The sequence below is a fragment of the Pongo pygmaeus genome, chromosome 10 (assembly GCF_028885625.2).
Source record: "Pongo pygmaeus isolate AG05252 chromosome 10, NHGRI_mPonPyg2-v2.0_pri, whole genome shotgun sequence".
Lineage (NCBI taxonomy): Eukaryota > Metazoa > Chordata > Mammalia > Primates > Hominidae > Pongo > Pongo pygmaeus.
Genome location: NC_072383.2, coordinates 11,380,496 through 11,405,092, shown reverse-complemented (window position 1 = coordinate 11,405,092; position 24,597 = coordinate 11,380,496). Strand labels below are relative to the sequence as shown.

Here is a 24,597-nt window from a genome sequence, read left to right as displayed (position 1 = left end):
TCTGGAAGTTTTGTCTCAGAGGAGTACCCAGCCGTGTGAGGTGTCAGTCTTCCCCTACTGGGGGATGCCTCCCAGTTAGGCTACTCGGGGGTCAGGGACCCACTTGAGGAGGCAGTCTGTCCGTTCTCAGATCTCAAGCTGCGTGCTAGGAGAACCACTACTCTCTTCAAAGCTGTCAGACAGGGACATTTAAGTCTGCAGAGGATTCTGCTGACTTTTGTTTGGCAATGCCCTGCCTCCGGAGGTGGAGTCTACAGAGGCAGGCAGGCCTCCTTGAGCTATGGTGGTCTCCACCCAATCCGAGCTTCCTGGCAGCTTTGTTTACCTACTCAAACCTCGGCAATGGCAGACCCCCCTCCCCCAGCCTTGATGCCGCCTTGAAGTTTGATCTCAGACTGCTGTGCTAGCAATGAGTAGGCTCTGTGGGCATAGGACCCTCTGAGCCAGGCATGGGATATAATTTCTTGGTGTGCCATTTGCTAAGACCGTTTGAAAAGTGCAGTATTAGTGTGGGAGTGACCCGATTTTCCAGGTGCCATCTGTCACCCCTTTCTTTGACTAGGAAAGGGAATTCCCTGACCCCTTGTGCTTCCCGGGTGAGACAATGCCTAGCCCTGCTTTGGCTCACACTCAGTGTGCTGCACCCACTGTCCTGCACCCACTTTCTGACACTCCCCAGTAAGGTGAACCCGGTACCTCAGTTGGAAATGCAGAAATCACCCGTCTTCTGCATCACTCATGCTTGGAGCTGTAGACTGGAGCTGTTCCTATTCAGCCATCTTGGCTCCACCCTCCCATTTCTACTTCTAAAACAGTAAGACAAAAAAGAGTAATCAATTTTGAGAATCCAATAGAGTTAACAACAGTTAAACATAAGAAAGAATTAGTGAACTGGAAGATAACTACCCAGAATGAAGCATAAAGAGACCAAGAGGTAGAAAATATAAGGCTAAATGGTCAGAGACATTGAAGCTACAATCAGAACAACTAACATACTTCTGCAGTTCTGGAAGAAAATGGGGCTGAAGCAATGTGGAGATTTTTCCAAAGTGATAAAGTGTATCAGTTCATATATTTTTAGAAACCATCAGACTTCAGACAAAATAACTAAAACCAAATTAACATAAAATGACAGGACATCAAAGACCAATAGAAAATCTGAAAAAGTAACTAAAGGAGATAGATTATGTTAAAGGGAATAACTGTCTAAATGACAACCTAATTTTAAACGGACAAAAATAAAGCTAGAGTTCAATGGATCATGTCTTCAATGTATTTCAAAAGTAGAATAGACCTTGATGAAGAGAAACTTAAAATATATCTTTTCAGATACAAGAAAAATTATTATTATTATTTTTGTTGGTAGAGTTGGAGCCTTACTTTGTTGTTCAGGCTAGAGTTCAGTGGTAGGATCATGGCTTACTGCAGTCTGGAACTCCTGGGCTCAAACCATCCTCCCACCTCAGCTTTGTGAGTAGCTTCACGATGCCTGGCTAACTTTTTCTTTTATTTTAGAGGCAGTTTTGCTGTGTTGCACAGGCTGGTCTTGAACTCCTGGGTGCTCCTGCCCCAGCCTTACAAAATGTTGGGATTATGGGTGTGAGCCACCCTGCCTGGCCAATAAAGGGTCAGGTTGAATATGCAAGAGGGAATACAAATTAATGAAAGTGGCAAATATGTACATAATTCTAAATGAATGTTTACTGTAAAAAATAATGATGTCTTGGGGTAATTATATAATTGATAAGATCTATGCAAATGGCAAAAATAGAATGGAAGTAAAGGTGACAGGAGTAAGTTTAGTTAAATTATTTTTTGAACTTTTCTATGTCTATGAGGAGATTTTGAACAATGACAATGTAATTCTACTCATAGGTATATATACAAAGGAATCATATCAAATGATATATGAAAGAATGTTCTGGTAGAATTATTCATAACTGTTCAAAAAAGAAGCTGGCCAAATATACATTAAGGCTGGATAAATCATTACAGTAATTCCATACAATGGAACAATATAAAGAAGTGAAAAAAAACAGGTACTTGCAACTGTGTGACTAAATTTCAAAGACATAATGTTGAGTCCAAGAAGCCACAAACAAGAAGAACATGTAGCATTGCACCTACACACAGTTCAAAAAGCAGGCCAGACCAAGCTATGCAGTTTAGGGTTGCATACCTACATGGTAAAGTATAAAGAAAATCAAGGAAACGATCATCATAAATTATGGATATTGCTTATCTCTGGAGATGTGAAGAAATGTTTAGGGGCTTGTAAAGTGGCATGGAGGTTGACCTAGGCTGTTTTTGGTGTTCCCTGTCTTGCCGTGCATCACAGTTACTTGAATGCTTATGATACATTGTGGTATTTCCCATTTTTGTATTGGTTCCTTTCTAAGTGTGTATTATAACTTTAATATACAAATTTGTAATTAGGAGAAATGTCTCATAGAAATTATTATTACTGATCTCATTACATACTGAGGGGAAATCAACTATTTGTATACATTCTTATACAACTCTAAGATAGTTGAAATAGGAACTTTCTTATTTAGTTGCAACATTAGGAAATTTGATATGATGTTATCCTCCAACCCCAGATCTTTCCAAAGGATTTCTTCTAAGCTTAATTATCCACCTCACAGGACAAACCTTTGCCATTCTCCATCTATTTTTTCTTTTGGCTCCTGAATTCCTGACACAACAAAGTTGTACATGTTTCCCACACTCTTGGTTCAGCAGATTTCTTTTATCATTATGTTTTTCTGCAGGAGAAAACCCTCCAAAACTACATTAAATATTTATATCTCACATGTCATTGGATTTCGTGGTTTTCTTTTCTTTTTTTTTTTTTTAGACAGTCTTGCTCTGTCGCCCAGACCGGAGTGCAGTGGCGCAGTCTCAGTTCACCGCAACTTCCGTCTCCCGGGTTCATGCCACTCTCCTGCCTCAGCCTCCTGAGTAGCTGGGACTACAGGTGCATGCCACCACACCTGCCTAATTTTTGTATTATTAGTAGAGACAGGGTTTCACCATGTTGGCCAGGATGGTCTCCATCTATTGACCTCTTGATCCACCTGCCTCAGCCTCGCCCGGGATGGGCCTGGATTTCTTTTTTCTAAGCCGGGTTTGGTGGATGGCTGTGGTGATTTGAGCTGGGCCAAATTCTGCATCTTGGAGGACGTTAGAGTTTTGCCAATTTAGTCTGAATCAGGTGGCGGCAATCTGACGTCATTAGTTTCTCATTCTCCTTCTGGGAACAGTGTACTAGCCAGGGGATATTCTCAAGGTAAATGGAAAGAGGAAGAATCCCCAGTATGGAAGCAATCTCAAATCTCTATGCGCGTATTAATTTTCTGTTCATCAAAGCAAGTTAAATGTTGGTACTCCAAGTTCAGGGGACAGGTAGTCAGTCTTCCTGTGATGGGAGGATACTGCAAGATTATATATCAAAGGGTCTGGTACTCAGGAATTCTTATAAAATTGCTAAATATTTAATATAATAATAAATATTTAAACATTAGACTTGAGAGAAACTTTACCAAGTCCTAAGAATTAGAAATATGTTTGATAAATAAATATTATTCATGGACTGAAAACCCTGAGTGGGAAAATAGGACTAATTTCACCTGGACAACCTCTTGGAAACTCATTTTTTATTTTGGAAATTACAAGAAAATAATTATTGAATTCATAAGTGGTTTGCACGTGTGTGTATTGGTGTGCATATTTATGAGCTTGTGAATAATGAAGTTATACAAAAGTATTAGCAGCCAGCAGATCTTATGGAGTATTGGCCTGCCTGTGAAAAATCTTAGATGCTTTTGATAAAAGCAGTTTGGATTCTGTCTATTTAAATCTGACATTTAAAAAAGTCCATATTGGTGATGATCTTAGTTATGACCAAGCTCCCTTTAAGAATTTAGACATTTACTCTATGATGTATGTATTGGGTTACAAAACTTCCCTAACAATTGAAGTCGCTAAAGACAAATGATGGAGAGGTTACACAAGGAAAAACTGCAAACACTGAAAGAGAATATGTCCTTGTTTGCATACTAGCAAATGAGAATTCAGGTTTCATGTCAACTTCAGTATGAGTAATTCCAGCCTATAACAAGAACAGACAGTGAATGAATGAGTTAATTTGAGTTGTTTGAAAATAAGAATGTTTTCCATAAAGAGAGCATTGAACTTATCCATCAGTATGCCATGGTGATTTCTGGCTTGACACTTGTCACAACAATTAAAAGTATAAAGAATGTCATAGCACATTAGTAAATCAGGTGCATATGGACTTTAAGGTCAGGATATTCAAGAAATCACACCCCGTTATATTACAATGACAGGTGATGCCAGCGAGACTTCCTGGATGAAGTGGGGTCTTGGAGAACTTTTCTGTAGCTAACAAGGGAATTGTAAAATGCACCAATCAGCACTCTGTAGCTAGCAAGGGGATTGTAAAATGCACCAATCAGCACTCTGTAGCTAGCAAGGGGATTGTAAAATGCACCAATCAGCACTCTGTAAAACCACACCAATCAGCGCTCTGTAGCTAGCAAGAGGATTGTAAAATGCTCTAATCAGCTTTCTGTAAAATGCACCAATCAGCAGGATCCTAAAAGTATCCAATCGCAGGGAGGATTGATAAAAGGCACTCTGATAGGACAAAAAAGGAAAATAGGAGGGGTCAAATAAGGGAATAAAAGCTCGCCACTTCAGCCAGCAGAAGCAACCCGCCTGGGTCATCTTCTACTCTGTGGAAGCTTTGTCCTTTTGCTCTTCACAGTAAACCTTGCTACCGCTCACTGTTTGGGTGTGTGCCATCCTTAAGAGCAGTAACACTCACCGTGAAGGTCTGTGTCTCCATCGTTGAAATCAGCAAGACCACCAACCCACCTGCAGTAACCAAATCCGGACACAACACCAGCATTTAAAAATTTCTTTTTGTCAGTTCAGACATGATAACTTTTCTACCCATCACTTTTTCCATTCTAGTAGTGGTTACATTTGTTATTGGAAATTTTGCTAATGGGTTCATAGCATTGGTAAATTCCATTGAGTGGTTCAAGAGAAAAAAGATCTCCTTTGCTGACCAAATTCTCACTGCTTTAGCAGTCTCCAGAGTTGGTTTGCTCTGGGTATTATTATTACATTGGTATTCAACTGTGTTGAATCCAGCTTTTTATAGTGCAGAAGTGAGAACTACTGCTTATAATCTCTGGGCAGTAACAAGCCATTTCAGCAACTGGCTTGCTACTAGCCTCAGCATATTTTATTTGCTCAAGATTGCCAATTTCTCCAACCTTATTTTTCTTCACTTAAAGAGGAGAGTTAAGAGTGTTGTTCTGGTGATGCTGTTGGGGCCGTTGCTATTTTTGGTTTGTCATCTTTTTGTGGTAAACGTGAATGAGATTATACAGACAAAAGAATATGAAGGAAACATGACTTGGAAGCTCAAATTGAGGAGGGCAGTGTACCTTTCAAATGCGACTGTAACCATGCTAGCAAACTTAGTACTCTTCACTCTGACTCTAATATCATTTTTGCTGTTAATCTGTTCTTTGTGTAAACATCTCAAGAAGATGCAGCTCCGTGGCAAAGGGTCTCAAGATCCCAGCACCAGGGTCCACATAAAAGCTTTGCAAATTGTGATCTCCTTCTTGTTATGTGCCATTTACCTCCTGTCCATAATGATATCAGGTTGGAGTTTGGGGAGGCTGGAAAACAAAGCTGTCTTCATGTTCTGCAAAGCCATTAGATTCAGCTATCCTTCAGCCCACGCATTCATCCTGATTAGGGGAAACAAGAAGCTAAAGCAGACTTTTCTTTCAGTTTTGCAGCAAGTGAGGTACTGGGTGAAAGGACAGAAGCCTTCATCTCCATAGATTCACCAGAGGGGCATTGTGTGTCTTCTAGCAGAAAACAAACTGGTGGTGTATGAAACATTTTAAATTTCTTACTGGTTTTTCTGTAATGTCTGTGTATGAATAATTTACAAAGGTATACCTAGAAAAGTCTTTGACCTAAAATTTGTCTGAAAAACTGTATATATATATTTGTGTGTGTTTATGTGTGTATGAAAACTTAAGAACATTGACAATAACATGATCTTTTTTGTTTTTTCATGCAAACTAGCAAATTATACAAAATATGACAAAAATTCCTCAGAATTATGGAGCCAAATGTATTTCATTCATGTATTTTGTATTTCATTTGTAGAATTTATGATGTCTATTTATAATTATTAAGAAGTAACAGCTTATCCCAGTAAAAATATTGCTCTTTTTTATTGTTATTTGAAACACACAAATATACCATATTGTGCTTAGAATTCATTGTTTGAACCTCTAACTTATTGGATGGTAAAGTCATTCAATTCTAAATCAATAATGAGGATGTATCTTCGGGGTTTTACTCCATTATGAATTCCTATTTTATGTTTAGTAAAAAGCAAACAGAATTATTGTTAGAAAACAATGCACACAATAGAATTTGAGTGACAAGCATCTGCACAGTAAATTTCATCTATATCTACCATAAGCAGTACTGAGGAATATTAGATTTCATACAAATATGTGAATAGCTTAGAAAAAATCTCTTCTGTAATAAAGGGATGAAAAACCATGATCATGATCTCGATTGCTGTTATCAGTTTCCATATGCAGTTAGAAACGTCATTTCTTCCAGACATTTTAATTCTTTGAATTAAAGAAAATTTTGAATTAAAGAAAAGCTGTTTTTGAAGTGGAGATCTGATGTAAATTATGTTAGTATTTTTTCTAAAGCACTTTTAAGCCCCTGAATTGCTAATTGTATCCTCATCTTCTATTTATAAAATTCCTTGTAAACTTCAGATAAGAGAACTCAAATCTTCTCTTTTCTAAAAAAAACCTATGCAAAAATAGTATAGAAATTATGGAAAATAATTCAGTGAAACTTTTTCTAAACGTTAAAATAGTATCTATGAAATCTATGTATTAATTATGGGAAATGCCTTAATGTTGTAATTTTGTTGTCAACGATGAAATGAAAGTGTGTTGACATATTCATTAATAGGAAGTTCTATTATAAGAAAGAAATGTACAGTCTTGTTCACAGCTAAATTCTACCTGACTGTATTAATTCTTGGTGTTATGAAATTTAAACAATGTGATTTAAACCTTAAGATAAATCATCCCCATACCTGATTTATGTATTTTTTAATCACATATCTTCCTCAGTACAATGTAAAAACTGTAAAAAAAGAGATCATGTTTGTCTTGCTTTCTGTTGACTCCCAGGAACTAGAACCCAGCACAAAGAATAGAAGGTCAAAAATGATACTTTAATGAATGAATAAATGGGTGGATAAAATGGATAAGCTGATGTGGTAAACCAATGAAAAGGAAACTCATCACAAAATCTGCAGTTGCATGAATCCCCCCTTTCTGGTCTCGGGTTAAGGCTATAGGCTTATCCAAGCAGAATCCTTCCTCAGAGGAAAAGTTTGGCTATTCCACAATTTTAGGGGAAATATCACAATAATATTGTCTTGATGCAGCTGTATCAGATGTCTGAGTTGGAGACAAGGTAGAACATCAAAATTAGATGGCACCTAATACAATATTTGTAAAAAACATATAAACGACTTTGTCTTTTTGAATATGTATTTTTTTATTGTGAATTATACATTTGTATTATGATATTTTCTAATTGATTATTACAAAAAAAGGCATTTCATTTAAAAAAATTGAGTTAGTAACCAGCTACTTTACCAAAATGTTTTTAATGTAATACCTGTTATTAAAGTGATAACATTTATTTAGAAGTCAAGTTCAAGACAAAAATGGCAAGGACATGTGGAAATTGAGACAGAAACAAAGGTGAAACAATGTGTGGTGATGTCTGGTATCTCTCTGCTGGCAGCCACTTCACAGTGAGGTGTGAGAGACAGCATGGTGGTCATCAGATGTGTACACTTGGCTCCCAGCACTTTTCTAGAAGGGCTACAAGGGGACACCACAGTCAGCATTTGTCCATGGAGGAGAGAGAGAAGGGAGAATGTATCTGCTCAGCTGTCATTTGACTTCTGTTTCCTATTGGTCAGGGTTTACCTGAGGCAGAACTACCATCTCTGTTGTTCTGTGTTATATCATCTAGTCCCTTGGTGGAGGTTATGGAAGTCAGACCTTATGCCTACAGTGTGGTGACACATTCAAGTCCCAAATGGAAGGATGATCTGGATCAGGCAAGGTGCTGGCCAATGGAATCGGAGATAGTGAAGGGAATCTAAGAAAGCGCATGTTTGTGTCCAATACCACCACGCCTTGTGCCACTGAGACATGCTTATGCCCTCCATTCATGGCTGGCTTTATGAGCATATGACTTGCACGGTTGCATAGGGTTTTGTGCTTATAGGGGTTTGTGCTTAGAGGGACTCTATGCTTGGATTAATGTTCTGCACTTCCTGTTTTGTTTGTCAGACAGAGGATACTCCTCTGCTGAAGAGGGAATGGTCTTGCACTAATCCCATAGGGGTTTTCTCTCCTGTCTCCTACAGGCTTGTCAGTGACATGCACAGAGTCCTATAATGCCCACTATGTATGCTTCTAGCATCTTTGAATCCTGCTGGATCATCTGGCACAGTGGCCAGAGCAGCTTGGACCGTAGTCTATATCTTCTGTAGAGCCCTTTTTTGTGCTAGCTTCCACTTGAGACCGGTAGCCTTTGGAAACTTCGTTAATGAGTCAGAGCAATATTCTCAAATGTGGAATATGTTGTCTCCAAAATCCCAATAGGCCTCCAAAACATAGTGTCTCTTTTGTAGTGATAGGAAATATATAGAGAAAGCAACACACCGTTTACTTTAAAAAAGATTTTTTCAACATGTGGTCTAGGGACACTGAATGCATTAAAACATCACCTATGCTGTAGGTCCCTGAATCTTCTCAGGTTTATTTCTTTTCTTCTGGTATTTTACTTCCATTCACCATTAGAGTATTTTACTATATTTAAGAAACTTGCCACTTCCTGATTATTGTGCCAACTACTATATTATTATTATTATTATTGCTATTATTTTGAGACAGGGTCTCATTCTGTCCTTGAGGCTGGAGTGCAGTGGCAGGATCACAGCTCATTACAGCCTCAACCTCTGGGCTCAAGTGATTCTCCCACCTTGGCATTGCTAACAGCTGGGACTGCAGGGGCACACCACGATGCCTGACTAATTTTTGTATTTTCTGAAGGACTAGGATTTCATCATGTTTCTCAGGCTGGTCTCAAACTCCTGGGCTTAAGTGATCTTCCTGTGTCAGCCTCCTAAATTGATGGGATTACAGTCATATGCCACAGGGCCCGATCTGTAATATTATTAATATGTTAAATAAGCATGATGTTTTTTAAAAATGTAAATTAAACAGAGAACAGAAGTGACATAGCCATGATATAAAACTGTGATGCAGTGTTATTATTCTTACAATACAAGGTGAACTGTTTTGATTTTTCCTCATAATGGGTGTAGATTAAGAACCATTAACCAAATCATGAGCCCACTAAAAAGTACCAGAAGCTCTGCTCTGCTCAGTGAAGACAGCACATCCTGGAAAGCATTTGTGAGTCTTGATTTAGGTTTATGGTAATCTGCATTCATTCTATAACCCGTCTGGTTTTGGTACAGGCCAGATAGGTTTAGTGAATCGGGTTATAGAAAGGACTACCATCCCCTGTAACTTTCAAGTGTTTTGTCATGGCAGTGACCAGTTCCATTCCTTAGAGAATGAGGTTATTATATTTTATACATTGTGTTGCCAGTAGAGGAGAATTTCAGAGCCTTCCCTTTGGTCTTGCTATAATAATGTCCCTTACTCCACAGTTCAGGAAGAATGTGAGAATCCTGCCAGCTGCCATACATATCCATTTCAATTACATATTCAGGAAGAGGTAATAGCCACAAACTGATTAGCTCCACCTTGGGATGGACATGAGCCAAACTCTAGGTAGCATCTGACCTTCAAGCACTCCCACTGCAGGCTGGATGTGATGGCTCATGCCTGTAGTCCTACTAATTTGGGAAGCCAAGGTGGGAGGATCCCTTGAGAGCAGGAGTTCCCTTTGCAACATATGGGAACTCCATCTCTACAAAAAGTTTTAATTTAGCTGGTGTGGTGTTGCATGCCTATAGTTCCAAATACTTGGGAAGCTGACGCAGGAGGATTGCTTGAGCCCAGGGATTCAAGCTGCAGTGGGCTAGGATCCTGCTACTGTACTCTAGTTGGATAACAGAGGGAAACTCTGTCTCAGAAGAAAAAAGTATAAGTTCTCACTGGTATCTTAAATATCAAGTAAAACAGTAGCAAATCAATAATTAACAATGTTTGTTTCCTGCCTATAGCAAACAGGTAAAATTGAAAGTAGTTATACAAATAGTATATTAACTCCTAACAAAATTAACCAAAGACAGTTGTATTTTCATCTCCTTTTGTTGTTGTTGTTGTTGTTTTTGAGATGGAGTCTTGCTCTGTCTCCCTGCTGGAGTGGAGTGGCGTGGCGTGATCTCAACTAACTACAACCTCTGCCTCCTGGGTTCCAATGATTATCCTGCCGCAGCCACCTGAGTAGCTGGGATTCTAGGCGTGCACCACCACACCTGGATAATTTTTGTATTTTTAATGGAGACAGGGTTTCGCCGTGTTGGCCATGCTAGTTTTGATCTCCTGAACTCAGGTGATCCACCTGCCTCGGCCTCCCAAAGTGGTGGGATTACAGACCTGAGCCACCGTGCCTAGACTGTCATCTGCTTTTTATAGGTAATTATACTGATGCAGGCAGTAGTTGTAAAATGGAGTCTCAGATCATAGATATATGAAGCAGGGAATCTGCTTTCCTGTCTTGGCAGTCTGACTTCAAGATCCTCTCTTAGAAACCATTATAGTGTAAAAACTGAAAAGAAATAAAATCCAAGATTGGAGACTGATTTTAACATCTATTCATTTTAAACCATTTAGTAACCAAAAATAAATTAAATAGGGAAAAATAAACCTGAATATTCATACACAGAGAAGTGTAGACTCTTCAATGGAAAACACTTTTTTAAGAATCCAAGGAAAGTTATAAAATTTCTGAGTATTTTAATTAAATAACTAAGATTTAAGTATTAGACACAAGAGAATAACTTAGTCAAAGGCCTAAGCCTGAGACATTAAGTTTGATAAACATTGAAAATGCACTGAAAAACACGAGTAAGAAAATTAATTTTTCATTTTAGAAATTATAGGACAATAATTTTTCCCAACCACAAGGGGTATGTAAGTGTGTGTGTGTGTGAACGTGTTTATGTTAATGAGCTTGTTAACATTAAGTTATACAAAAATATTAGTTAGCAACAACCAGATTTTAAGGAATATTGGCCTTCCTGGGCTTCCTAAGAAAACCTTGGATGCTTTTGATAGGAAAAGTTGGGATTCACTCTCCATAAATCTGGCATTGAAAAAATGAATCAACAGTGGTCATGATTCTAGTTTTGACCAAGCTACATATAACAGTTCAGGCATCCAATGTATGATTTATGTATCAGTTTGGAAAATTTCCCTAACAACTGACATTGCTGAACAGAAATTATGGAGAGGTTAAACAGGAAAAAAATTGCAAAATGATGAATAAGAATATGACTTGATTTGTATGCCAGGAATTGAGAATTCAGCTTTCACTTCAACATCAGTATGAAACATTTTATAACAAGGACTTAGTGTTTGAATATGAGTCAGTTTGAGCTGTTTTGGAAATTATCATGTTTTCTATTAAGTCAGCCTTGAACTCATTCAATAGCATGCCCCAGTGCTTTCCATTTTGACATACGTCAGAGAATTTAAAAGGAACCAGAACATTACTGCACCATCAGAAATCAGGTGCACATAGAAATTAAGCTCAGGACCTTAAAGGGAATCTTGTCCATTGATATTAGGCCTGCCTTTAAAAAATTCAGACATGGTTTGTTCACTACTAACCATTTTTCCCATAACAGTAATGGTAGAATTTGTATTTTCCCATGGGCACCTTCATTGTACTTAAAGACTGTTTTCATATTTCAACATATTATTTTCTTTGAGTCCCTTTAAGGAGTTGTTAAACAATGCTGAAATTTGCCTTACAGTACGCTGTTAACTACTCATATTTCTCAAAGTCATTTGATGTAATGATTGGTTAAAGGAAATATGTCTAGCATAATTATAATTGTTCATAACAAAACAGTATTTAAAACTTGAAGAAAAAATATTAGGAAGAGTAATAAAGAATATGAATAAGGGTTGGACATGGTGGCTGATAGCTGTAATCCCAGCACTTTGGGAGGCCGAGGTGGGTGGATCATGAGATCAGGACATCAAGACCATGCTGGCTAACATGGTGAAACCATGTCTCTACAAAAAATACAAAAAAAAAAAAAATTAGCTGGGTGTGATGGCAGGCCCCTGTAATCCCAAGTAGTCAGGAGGCTGACGCAGGAGAATGGCGTGATTCTGGGAGGCAGAGCTTGCAGTGAGCCAAGATCGTGCCACTGCACTCCAGCCTGGGTAACAGAGCAAGACTCTGTCTCCACAAAAAAAAAAAAAGAAAAGAAAAGAAAAAAGAATATGAATAAATAAATAAATAAATAAATAAATAAAATATGTAACTCATTATTAATAAATGTGCATGAAGTCATGGTCATGGAATTTAAAAAGAGTAACAATTTTTGAATTAAGAATACATTCTGAAACATTATAGAAAAAGGCTTATAAAATGTTAGGTTTAATAATGTTTCATATAAATATTAAAGTGTAAAAATTATTCTAATGTTACTTATTTTGGAAAGTGTATGAAGTAATGGGAATGTTCATACACTGCTCCTAGAATTGTAAATCACAGCAGTTAGTTTGTCTGAGTACAGCATTATCTGATTAAGATGATGGATCACATCTGAAGACCCAGTATTTGCACCCTTATCAGAATACATATAGACACACATGCGTATCACTGAGTTTTAATAGCTAAGTTGAGAAGTCTATCAAATGTCCATCAGTGATAAAATGGATAAGTAAATTATGGCATACTTGTACAATAGAATACTATACAGCAATGAAAATGAACTGTTGGAAACAAGTGCCCAGAGTAGACAAAAGAAACCAACACTTTGACAGAAAATTTCTCAGCAAGGCACCTTTACTTTGGCAGAAGGGTGCTGCTTGTGCCTGTTACAATCCCAAGAGCACACCAAACAAATGAGGGAAGGAGTTTTCAAACCTAACACAGTTCCTGTTTCTGTGTCCTTCTCCTATTGGCTGGGGTTGGACCATGCTATCTAAACTGATCCTGATTGGCTAAGACTTAAACTTTTCCAAATAGGGTAAATGCAGGATATGCAAAAAGAAGGAAGGGTGTGAGGTAGGGTTGATTTACAGCATTTGCAACTTTTGGCCAGAAGGTTGAGTCTTTGAAAGAAATTTAATTGTCCCAACAGAACCAACTAGAGCAACATGTTTACAAAGAACATAAATAAAAAGGAAAGTGAACAAATTTGAACTTCATAGATATGAGAGGAATTATTAGGCTTGAAAAATGATTCAGTATAATTCCATTTATATAAAGTTTACAAAAATACATTTTTAATAAATTGAAATTTATTAAACTGGTGGTGAAATTCTAAAGTGAGACACATGAATGATTGTCATAACAATTGGGATGGTAGGGATGGAGGAAACAAAAGGGAAATGTTATCAACAAGAAGGCGTATATGGAGAGTGTCTGGATTGCTGGTGAATTCTACTTTATGACCATCATGTGGAATCATGACTCTTAATGCTATAAGTTTTTTCTTTACTGTACATTTAGACCTTATTACTTTATATATATATGTATGTTATGTTTCACAATAATGAAAATATTTAAAAAGTAGAAACATATACTAAATGAAAGAATATAAAATAGGCTGAAAAAACATTCTTATAAACATCATTGTACTTAAAGTTTTTGCTGAATAAAGAAGAATAGAGCATTATGATAGTAAGAAATCCAAGATAAAATTTTAAACTTTTCTTTAAATTAATTTAAAAAAGGAAGAGATAAGCAGGAAGTCTACCTCCACATTCTTAATGTTATTCTTACTTTGAAACATCAGATTTTGAGCATCTGTATTTTGCTAGACACCTTTTTTCTTCTTTCCAATTTAATTATTTACAACATTTCAAAGTGGCAGAAATTAGTGAATTTCCAATAAATTATAGTTATACAGACATTAAATATACATGACAATTTTTCTAAATTTATCCCTAAATAAAATAATTATACACATTTTTTACCATTCAAAGATTTTAATACCATGCATGTGTACACGTGTGTGAAAAAAAATTTTTATATTACAAATTTTTTGAATATTCAAGAAAAATTCATAGAAAGATAATTTTGTTAAGCCTTAAAACATATGTAGTGTAACTACTTTGACTGCTATAATAAAATCACCCAGATTTTGTGACCATAGCTGAGAATGAAAATAAGCAGTTGAGAGAATTTAACTTTAGTGATGCTATTAAAAGATGAAATGAAGCTTATACACTTTATAATTGCGCAGAGTATTTGTGTAACTTCATATGAAAGTGGAACAAAAATAAAGAGCCAAAATGACAGTATTCTTTGCTGGAGGTCACTTTTGGCATAATTTTTAGAATGCAATAGAAGAAAAAAATAGCAAGTAAATCACTGGAAATATGTTGGTTTTATGTTATTCTTGATGAAATGCTAGTTGAGGGTATTTGTCTAGGCCTGATTCTGAGAATAATATAGAATTCTGAGAATAATCATGCCAGGCAAAGTGGCTCATGTCTGTAATCCCAGTACTCTAGGAGGCCAAGGCTGGCCAATCGCCTGAGGTCAAGAGTTCCAGAACAGCCTGGCCAACATAATGAAACCCCATCTCTACAAAAAATACAAAAAAATTGCTGGGTGTGGTGGCAGCCACCTGTAATCTCAGGTACTTGGGAGGCTGAGGCAGGAGAATCGATTAACCAGGGAGGCAGGTGTTGCAGTGAGCCAAGATTGTGCCATTGTACTCCAGACTGGGTGGCGAGATACATTTCATCTCAAAAAAAAAAAAAAAACTGTGAATCTATGAGGAAGAATAATAGTGTTCTCCCACCACCCTTAACTCTAGTGCTTTGAAAAGAAGACCAAAATCACATTTATTAAATAACATTCTACCTTTTAGCTGACATCATCATTATTATGATCGTCTACATTTACATCTGTCTTATTAAATGATTTATTTTTGAAATATTTACATACATAATTTGGTTAATGTCTACATAATTTCTAAGAGATATCATTGTAGGAAAGTCATATTAGTAAACAGCAAAGTTCAAGTCAGGCTGAATACATTTAGATTTAGAAAGTTAAGTGTAGTGTAGTTTAAAATACAATGCTTAAAGAAACAATTATAGATGATATTAAACTAATCCAAGTAACACTATAAAAAGATTTTGATTTTAGTATAAATAAAATTGCTTAATAGGAAAAATAAATAAACCATTTCATGATCAAGCTCTTATTTACAAAGTAAGGATGTTAGGGCTAAATAAATCAAAGAGGAGTAAGCCCTCCCCCATATCTTCTCTATTTCATTTAGGTAATGATGAAATTTAAAGGCACAGAGCCCCATTTCTACAACATAAGCAAAATGAAAATTAATTCACTGAATACAACAATGTAGCTGTGGTTGGTGAAATATATTTTATCTATTGCAATGATATTTTGAGATGTAGTTCTGCTCATTGAGTTTGCCTGTTAGCAGAGTTTGTGGTGATGACTGAGCAACACACAAGCTAATATCCAAAAAAAGCTACTCACGTCAACTTAATTTCTAGTTTCTTTCAAATTGAAGGTAAATTCCAGAACAAAGCTTTTATTCTATTCTCTCAGCAAAGTATTGGGAAACGAAGAAAACCACTACCATTTTCTTTTCTAACATACTAAAACAAAAAGCAAAAAAACCCAAAAGTCAAAAACACTTTTAAAAAGAACATGGTGTTAACAGTAGTTTGTTCAGTTTCTCCCTAGAAAATGATTTATGGAAGGAGAATAAAAGATTATTCTGAACACTAAAAGAATAAGACTGAAAAAAATGAATTATCAATATTGAGAATCCAATAGACAGAGTTAACCAGTTAGATGCAGTAGAAGAGAGAATAAGTGAATTGGAAGATAGCTACACAGAATGAAGCACAGAGAGAAAGAGATGGAAATATAGAAAGCTAGAGGGTAACACATTGAGGCTACAGTCACAACACCTAACATACTTCTGGAGTTCTGTAAGATTAGAGGAGAGAAAATAGAGCAAAGAAATGTTGCAAGTTTTCCAAAAGTGATAAAATGTATGCCTCCATATATTTTTTGTAATTTCAAACTTCAGGCATGATGACTTAAACCAAACTAACATAAAATAATACAGGACATGGAAGACCAATAGAAAATCTGAAAAGTAGCTAGAGGTTGAAGATAGAGTATGTTGAAAAGAACTGCATTCTAAATACAACCTGATTTTAACAGAAAATATGGAAGCAGGAATGCAATAGAATCTTGGGACTCATGTCTTCAGTGTGTTTCCAAAGAGTAGTAGACCTTCAAAGACAGGAATTGAAAATGATATTTTTCAGATAAAATAAAATTACAGAAAATACAAAGTTGAACTTGCAAGGAGCAATAAAAATTAATGACAAAAATAAGTGTGTAATTCTAAATAAATGTTGACTGTATAAAACAATAGTATCTTCTTGGATTGAATCTATAATTAATAAGATATATGCAAACAGCAATAAAGAGACTGGAGATAAAGGTGACAGGAATAAATTTAGTCAAACTATGTTTTTGGCTTTTTTATGTCTGTGAGGAGAATGTGAATGTTAATCAAGGACCGTGTAATTTCACACCCAGGTATACATATGCATAAGAATTATAGCAAATGATATGTGAAAGAATGCTCATTGTAGCATTATTCATAATAGCTCAAAAATAAGCTGCCCAAATATATGTCAAATAAGGACGGATAAATAATTACAGTAAAATCATAAAATGAAAAATTATACAGAAGTGAAAAGAAATGGATCACATGCACATGCAACTATGGGGTTAAATTTCGTATACATAATATTGATTCCAGGAAGCCATGAATAAGAACATGTAGGATTGCACCTATTAACAGCTCAAAGTGGGCCAAACAAAGCTATTGAGTTTAGGGTTGCATACCTTGTTGGTAAAGTATAAAGAAAATTTTAAAAAAAAATCATAAATGATGGATGTTGCTTATCACAGGAGATATGAAGAAAGGTGTAGGGGAATGGAAAGTGGCACTGAGGTAAACCTAGACTCTTAGCAGTGTTCCATGTCTTGCCCTACATGATGGTTACATGACGCATGATGGTTTATGACACATTGCTATGTTTTCCATTTTTGTTTTGGCTCATTTCTAAGTGTGCAGTCTAGTTATAATATAAAAATTATTAATCAGCAGAAAGTTTCCATGAAAATTATTATTACTCTGTTCATTATATACTGAAGGGAAAAATCCACTATTTTTATACATTTATGTATAACTCTAAGAGATTTTAAGTAGAAACTTTCTGATTTTAGTTGCAACTTTCTGAAACTTGACATGATGTTACCTGCCAATCCCAGATTTTTCAGTAGGTTTTTCTTTTAGGTTTAATTATCCACTTCATGTGACAAAACTTTGACATTCTCTATATATTTTTCCCTTGAATCCTGAATTCCTGACACAACAAGAGTGGACATGTTTCCCACACTCTTAGTTTAGCAGAGTGCCTATATCAGTTAGGTTTTTCTGCAAGAGAAAATCCTCCAAAACTGCTTTAGATATTTGTGTCTCGTATGTCTTTGGATTTCATTTTTCTAAGCTAGGTTTGGTGGATGGCTCTGGTGACTGGAGATGGGCCATGTACTGCATCTTGAAGCTAGTTTGGCTGATTTAGGCCAGATAAGGCAGTAGCATTCTGACTCCATTAGTTTCTCATTCTTTTTCTGGGAATAGTGTACTGGCCAGATGATGTCCTCATGGTAAATGGAAAAGAGCAAGAAACTCCAATATGGAAGCCGTCTTAAATCTCTGTGTAAAGTCTACTAATTTGCTGTTGACTGAAGCAAATTACATGAGTGAATTCAGAGTCCATGGTCAAGGTAGTCTCCCTGCCTGTGGTGGGAGGATACTGCAGGATTATATGAAAAAGTGTAGAGTACTTTGAAATATTTACAAAATTGCTGAATATTTTAATTAAATAATTAATATTTAAACAAAAAACAGACTTGAGACTAAATTTATCAATGGCCTAAACATGAGAAACATGTTTGATAAATATTATTCATTGTCTGACAACCCTGAGTGGAATATGAGTAATTCCAGCTGGATGACCTCCTGGAAATTCATTTTCCGTTTAGGGAATTATAAGAAAATAATTCCTTTCATCCCCTAAGGGTGTGAGTGCATGTGTGTCTATGTGTTTAGGAGCTTATTAACAAGGATGTCATATAAATTTATTGGTTATCAGAAACCAGATTTTCAGATGTATCGGCCTCCCAGGGCTTTCCAAGATAACCTTGGATGATTTTGATAAAAGGTTTAGAATCTGGTATTTAAATCTGGCATAAAAATAAATCCATATTTGTATGATCCTAGTTATGACCAAGTTCCTTTAACAATTTAGACATTTACTGTATGATATATGTATTTGGTTTTAAAATTTCCCTAAGAAACAACTGAAGATTCTGGATTCAAATTATGGAGAGGTTAAACAAGGAAAAAAATTGCAAAACAATGAAAAAGAATATGGCTTTATTTGCATACTAACATATGAGAATTCAGTTTTCACTTCAACATCAGTATAAAAAAATTCAGCATGTAGCAGGGACAGATAGTATTTGAAGAGGAGTGAATTTGAGCTGTTTTGAGAATAACAATGTTTTCTATTTCTATGAAGACAGCTTTGAACTCATCCATTAGCATATGCTGGTGCTTTCCTGTTGACATTAGTCACAGAATTTAAAGGCAGAAAATGTTATTGCACATTTAGTAATCAAGTGTTTATCGAAGTTAACGTTTGGATATTAAGGGTATCAGAACCAGTGTTATTAAGACTGCAATTTTTTTCTTTTTGTCTGTTCAAACATGGTATATTTTCTGCTCATCATTTTATCAATTCTGGTAGTGTTTGCATTTGTTCTCAGAAATTTTTCCAATGACTTCATAGCTCTAGTAAATGTCATTGACTGGGTTAAGACATGAAAGATTTCCTCAGCTGACCAAATTCTTACTGCTGTGGTGGTCTCCAGAATTGGTTTACTCTGGGTCATATTATTACATTGGTATGCAAATGTGTTTAATTCAGCTTTATATAGTTCAGAAGTAGGAATTGTTGCTTCTAATATCTCAGCAATAATCAACCATTTCAGCATCTGGCTTGCTGCTAGCCTCAGCATATTTTATTTGCTCAAGATTGCCAATTTCTCCAACCTTATTTTTCTCCACCTAAAGAAGAGAATTAAGAGTGTTGTTCTGGTGCTACTGTTGGGTTCCTTGGTATTTTTGATTTGTAATCTTGCTGTGATAACCACGGATGACAGTGTGCGGACAAAAGAATATGAAGGAAATGTGACTTGGAAGATCAAATTGAGGAATGCAATACACCTTTCAAACTTGACTGTAACTATGGTAGCAAACCTCATACCCTTCATTCTGACCCTAATATGTTTTCTGCTGTTAATCTGTTCTCTGCATAAACATCTCAAGAAGATGCAGCTCCATTCCAAAGGATCTCAAGATCTCAGCACCAAGGTCCACATAAAAGCTTTGCAAACTGTGATCTCCTTCCTCATGTTATATGCTATTTACTTTCTGTGTCTAATCACATTAACCTGGAATCTTTGGACACAGCAGAGCAAACTTGTATTCATGCTTTGCCAAACTCTTGTAATCATGTATCCTTCATTCCACTCATTCTTCCTGATTATGGGAAGCAGGAAACTAAAACAGAAGTTTCTTTCAGTTTTGTGTCAGGTCACATGCTTAGTGAAAGGACAGCGACCCTCAACTCCATAGATTCACAAGGGGAGCATCGTGTGTCTTTTAGCAGAAAACAAAGTGATGGTGTCTTGAACATTTTATATTTCTATCAGTTTTTCCATAGTGTATGTGAGTAATTTCAGAATAGATACCTATAAAAGTCTTACATATTATATATGGTTGTATATGTGTGTATATGTGTGCATGTGTATAAATAACAACATTGATCATAAATTATGAAGCTGAGTATATTTCACATATATAATGTATGTGTATTTTATTATAGTTCATTGTATAATATTTCATTTGAAGATTTTATTCTCTCTTTTTATAATTGGGAACTTACAGCTTTTATCAGGAAATTATTGCTGTTTTCCATTGCAATTAGTACCACATATATGTACTTAACTATCATTGGTGAACCCCTCATTGTTTGGATGGTAAAGAAGTTCAATTCTAAATCAATGATGAGAATGTATCTTTGGGGTAGGTTTTATTTCATTAGGAATTCTTATTTTATGTTTAGTAGAAAGCAAATAGAATTGTTAGCTAATGATGCACACAATAAAATTTCAGTGACAAAGATATGTAGAGTAAGTTTTATTTATATATACCAAAAACAGTACTAAAGAATACCAGATTTAATACAAGTATGTGAATAGCCTAGAATAAAAATCATTTCTATAATAGGAATGAAAAAACATGCTGATGATCCTTTCAGTGCTGTTATAATTTTTTATGTGTAGTTAGAAAAGTCACTTCTTCCACTTTTTGAATGAAAGGAAACCTTTTGTGAAGCTGACATCTGATGTCAAGTATTTCCATTTCTTTTTCTTAGCCACCTCTGAGCTCCTGAATTTCCAATTTTCTCCTTTGTCTCCCATTCCTAATATTCCTCAAAAAAACTCAGATACTCTCTATCTTAAAAAAATTCCCAACCCAAAGAGAGTATAGAAACTATAGATGATAATCGAATGAAACTTTCTTCAAATGTTAAATGTTAAACTTTCTTTAAATGTTAAAAATTATCTGTGAAATCTATCTATTGATGATAGGAAATTTTTTTTTTTTAGTTTTGTATCACAATGTTTTTAATATTACAGCTAATTTAAATAAACTTTACAAACAATCTATCTGATCTCAATCAGTTTTGACCTCGAGGTAAGATTTACATAAACTTTTAATAACCTTGTATAATTTTTTCCATCTTTCCCAACTTTTTATACACATTTAGTTTTATCTATCTTTTTTATTCCTTCAATTTAAAATAATCCTTAAAAATCTCTAAGTGAATTTACTTTCTCTGAAACAAAAACAGGTATACATTTTGCATACAGAATTGTTTCTCTTGTATCTAGTAGTCTTTTTTTTTTTTTTTTTAAGTATTTATTGATCATTCTTGGGTGTTTCTCGGAGAGGGGGATATGGCAGGGTCATAGGATAATAGTGGAGAAACGGTCAGCAGATAAACACATGAACAAAGGTCTCTGGTTTTCCTAGGCAGAGGTCCCTGCGGCCTTCCGCAGTGTTTGTGTCCCTAGGTACTTGAGATTAGGGAGTAGTGATGACTCTTAAGGAGCATGCTACCTTCAAGCATCTGCTTAACAAAGCACATCTTGCACCGCCCTTAATCCATTTAACCCTGAGTTGACACAGCACATGTTTCAGAGAGCACGGGGCTGGGGGCAAGGCCATAGATCAACAGCATCCCAAGGCAGAAGAATTTCTCCTCCCATATGGGGCGGCCGAGCAGAGGCGCTCATCACTTCCCAGACGGGGTGGCCGGGCAGAGGCGCTCCTCACCTCCCAGACGGGGGCGGTGGGACAGAGGCGCCCCTCACTTCCTAGACGGGGTGGCGGCAGGGCAGAGGCTGTAATCTTAGCACTTTGGGAGGCCAAGGCAGGCGGCTGGGAGGTGGAGGTTGTAGCCAGCCGAGATCACGCCACTGCACTCCAGCCTGGGCAACATTGAGCATCGAGTGAGCGAGACTCCGTCTGCAATCCCAGCACCTCGGGAGGCCGAGGCGGGCAGATCACTCGAGGCCAGGAGCTGGAGACCAGCCAGGTCAACATGGCGAAACCCTGTCTCCACCAAAAATACAAAAACCAGTCAGGTGTGGCGGCGCCCGCCTGCAATCCCAGGCACTCGGCAGGCGGAGGCAGGAGAATTGCTGGAGAATCACAGGAGCCCGAGGCAGGGAGGTTGCAGTGACCTGAGATCACGGCAGTACAGTCCAGCTTCGGTAACAGAGGGAGATCGAAGAAAGGAGAGGGAGACCAGACCTAAGAAAGGAGGGAGAGGGAGGGGGAGGGGGAGCAGGAAATGTATTAATGATATGTTTTATTATAATGGTGTAAATGGTGAAATGACACAGTGTGTTGATGTATCCATTGATAGCAAGTTCTATTATAAGAAGGAAATGTATAGCCTTGCTGAACAGCTAAATTCTGCATGACTGTGTTAATTCTTGGTGTTATGAGATTTTAACATTGTTATGTAAAACTTAAAATAAGTCAACTCCTCATCTGATATATATATATATTACATCCACATATATATGTATCAGATCCACATCTGATATATATATATTTCATATATATATATATATATATATACACACACACACATTTTGTTTATCATGCATCTTCCCTAGTACAATGTAATCACCATAAAAAGAGAGGTCATATCTGTCTTGCTTTGTCTGGACTCACAGGATCTAAAAGCCAGCACAAAGAATAGTTGGTCAAAAATGATATGTTAATGAACACATAAGTGGTTAGATAAATGGATAATTTGATGTGGTAAACCAATGAAAATGAAACTCTTAACAAAATCTGCAGTTGCTTGAATTTTCTAGTTTCAGGTTGAGGTTATAGAAGAAGCATTTCTCAGAGCAAAAGTTTGGCTATTCCCCAATTCTAGGGGAAGTATCACTGTAATATAGCTTTGATGCAGCTATATCATGTGTGTGAAGTAGACACAAGGTGGAATGTCAAAATTAGATGGCACTTATTATAATACTTTTTGAAAAGCATATAAAGGATTTTGGTATATTTGCACAGGGCCAGGTTCAGCTCTGAGTGCCAGCTGCTCGGGGCTAGCAGACCCCATCACAAGAATGTTAGGGAACTTCCCAGCAGCTGCCAAACACACTCTTGTTTTTAGGGAACATCTCTTTCTCCTTCAATATGACTTATGCTGACTTCAATGCTTTGCTGATACAAAAGAAGTGAACCCAAAAGAAATAAAAAATAAAAGCTAGCAAACTTTGCAACTGGTTAAGCTGTTTGTAAATGTACCCAATCACTCTCAACTGTGAATGATATGTTTGTATTATGATATTTTCTAGCTGGTTACTATATACACAAAAATGGCGTTTCATTTTTAAAAACTGAGTTAGTAACCAGTCACCTTTCTTACACATTATTTATATAGATATTTTTAGTATCCTTTCTAAATGAATGTTTTAATTGCCATAATATAAACGCATGGAAAAGTGATTCAAATGAATGTATATCTTAGCTTTGGGTGTCTAGAACTAGAGCCGATGTCTGAGTTTACAGTGATGACATTTATTTGGGAAGGCAAGTCCAGGGCAGCAATGAGGGGTACATGTGGAAACTGAGGCAAAAGAAGATGTAAAACCATGTGTCATGATGTTGACATGACTTTGCCCGTTGTCACTTCACAATGAGTGAGACAGACAGCATGGTGGTCATCAGATGCATGCACTTGGTTCCCCGTACTTTTCCAGAAGGGTTACAAGGGGAAGCCACAGCAAATATTAGTCCATGGAAGAGAGAAAAGGGAGAATGTATCCTAGCTGTCTTCTGTCTTCTATTTCCCTTTGGCCAAAGTTTGTTTGAGGCAGAACTACCATCTTTGCTTTTCTTCCTTACATTATCCAACCCCTTGGTGGCTGTTTGGGAAAGTCAGGCTAAACAATACCCCCATTTTTCTAAGAGATAGTTGTGTTTTTTTTTTATTTTTTTTTCTCTTTTCCTCTCCCCTTTCCCTATGTTTCGCACTTTCTACTTAACTTTTTAGAAATGCACAAAATTGTTTACTTTCCCCTCACCAGACGGTCCCTTCGGGCAAGTTCATCTAACTATGTGCTCCAAGAGGGATCTCTCCTTGAGACTTGACAGTTGATTTGCAGACAAAAGTATGCCCTCATGGAACTGTCACCTCCGGGGGGTTAGCTTAGACCTCACATCCATTAGGAGGGGATGTGGAAAGGATGCCCACATGGCCACTTTTACAACTGCTGTCCTGCTCATTTCCCTCCCTACTTTATAAAACGTCCACTTTCTGCTCCAAAGGTGAAGTGTCACATTAGAAGGCAGGATGCTTTGTGCTCCTTCCCCCAAGCTAACCTCCAAATAAATTCTCTATTTTTGTATCAGACCTTGCTGTTTTTAATTAGACTTTACAAGAAGTGAGCAACTAAGCTTTTCTGTTACAAGACTTCATGCCCACAGATATATTCAAGTCCCAGATGGAAAGGTGATCTGGATCA

The 24,597-nt window shown here is 36.6% G+C and overlaps 2 protein-coding genes across 2 annotated transcripts in view; both read left to right on the top strand.

Moving 5' to 3' along the window:
* Positions 1-7,303, top strand: part of LOC129010826 (taste receptor type 2 member 43) — a 68,722-nt gene extending 61,419 nt beyond the window's left edge. Inside the window, exon 2 of the mRNA XM_063672432.1 lies at positions 2,858-7,303. Coding sequence (XP_063528502.1) covers positions 4,962-5,888 — 927 coding nt within the window. The 5' untranslated portion in view covers positions 2,858-4,961 and the 3' untranslated portion in view covers positions 5,889-7,303. The remainder of the gene's footprint in view (positions 1-2,857) is intronic.
* Positions 5,924-20,630, top strand: LOC129010822 (taste receptor type 2 member 64-like). The gene is given in 1 exon segment (XM_063672429.1): positions 5,924-20,630. A coding segment is annotated over 1 exon segment (930 nt). The 5' UTR covers positions 5,924-19,183; the 3' UTR covers positions 20,114-20,630.
* Positions 20,631-24,597: the final 3,967 nt, after the last annotated feature.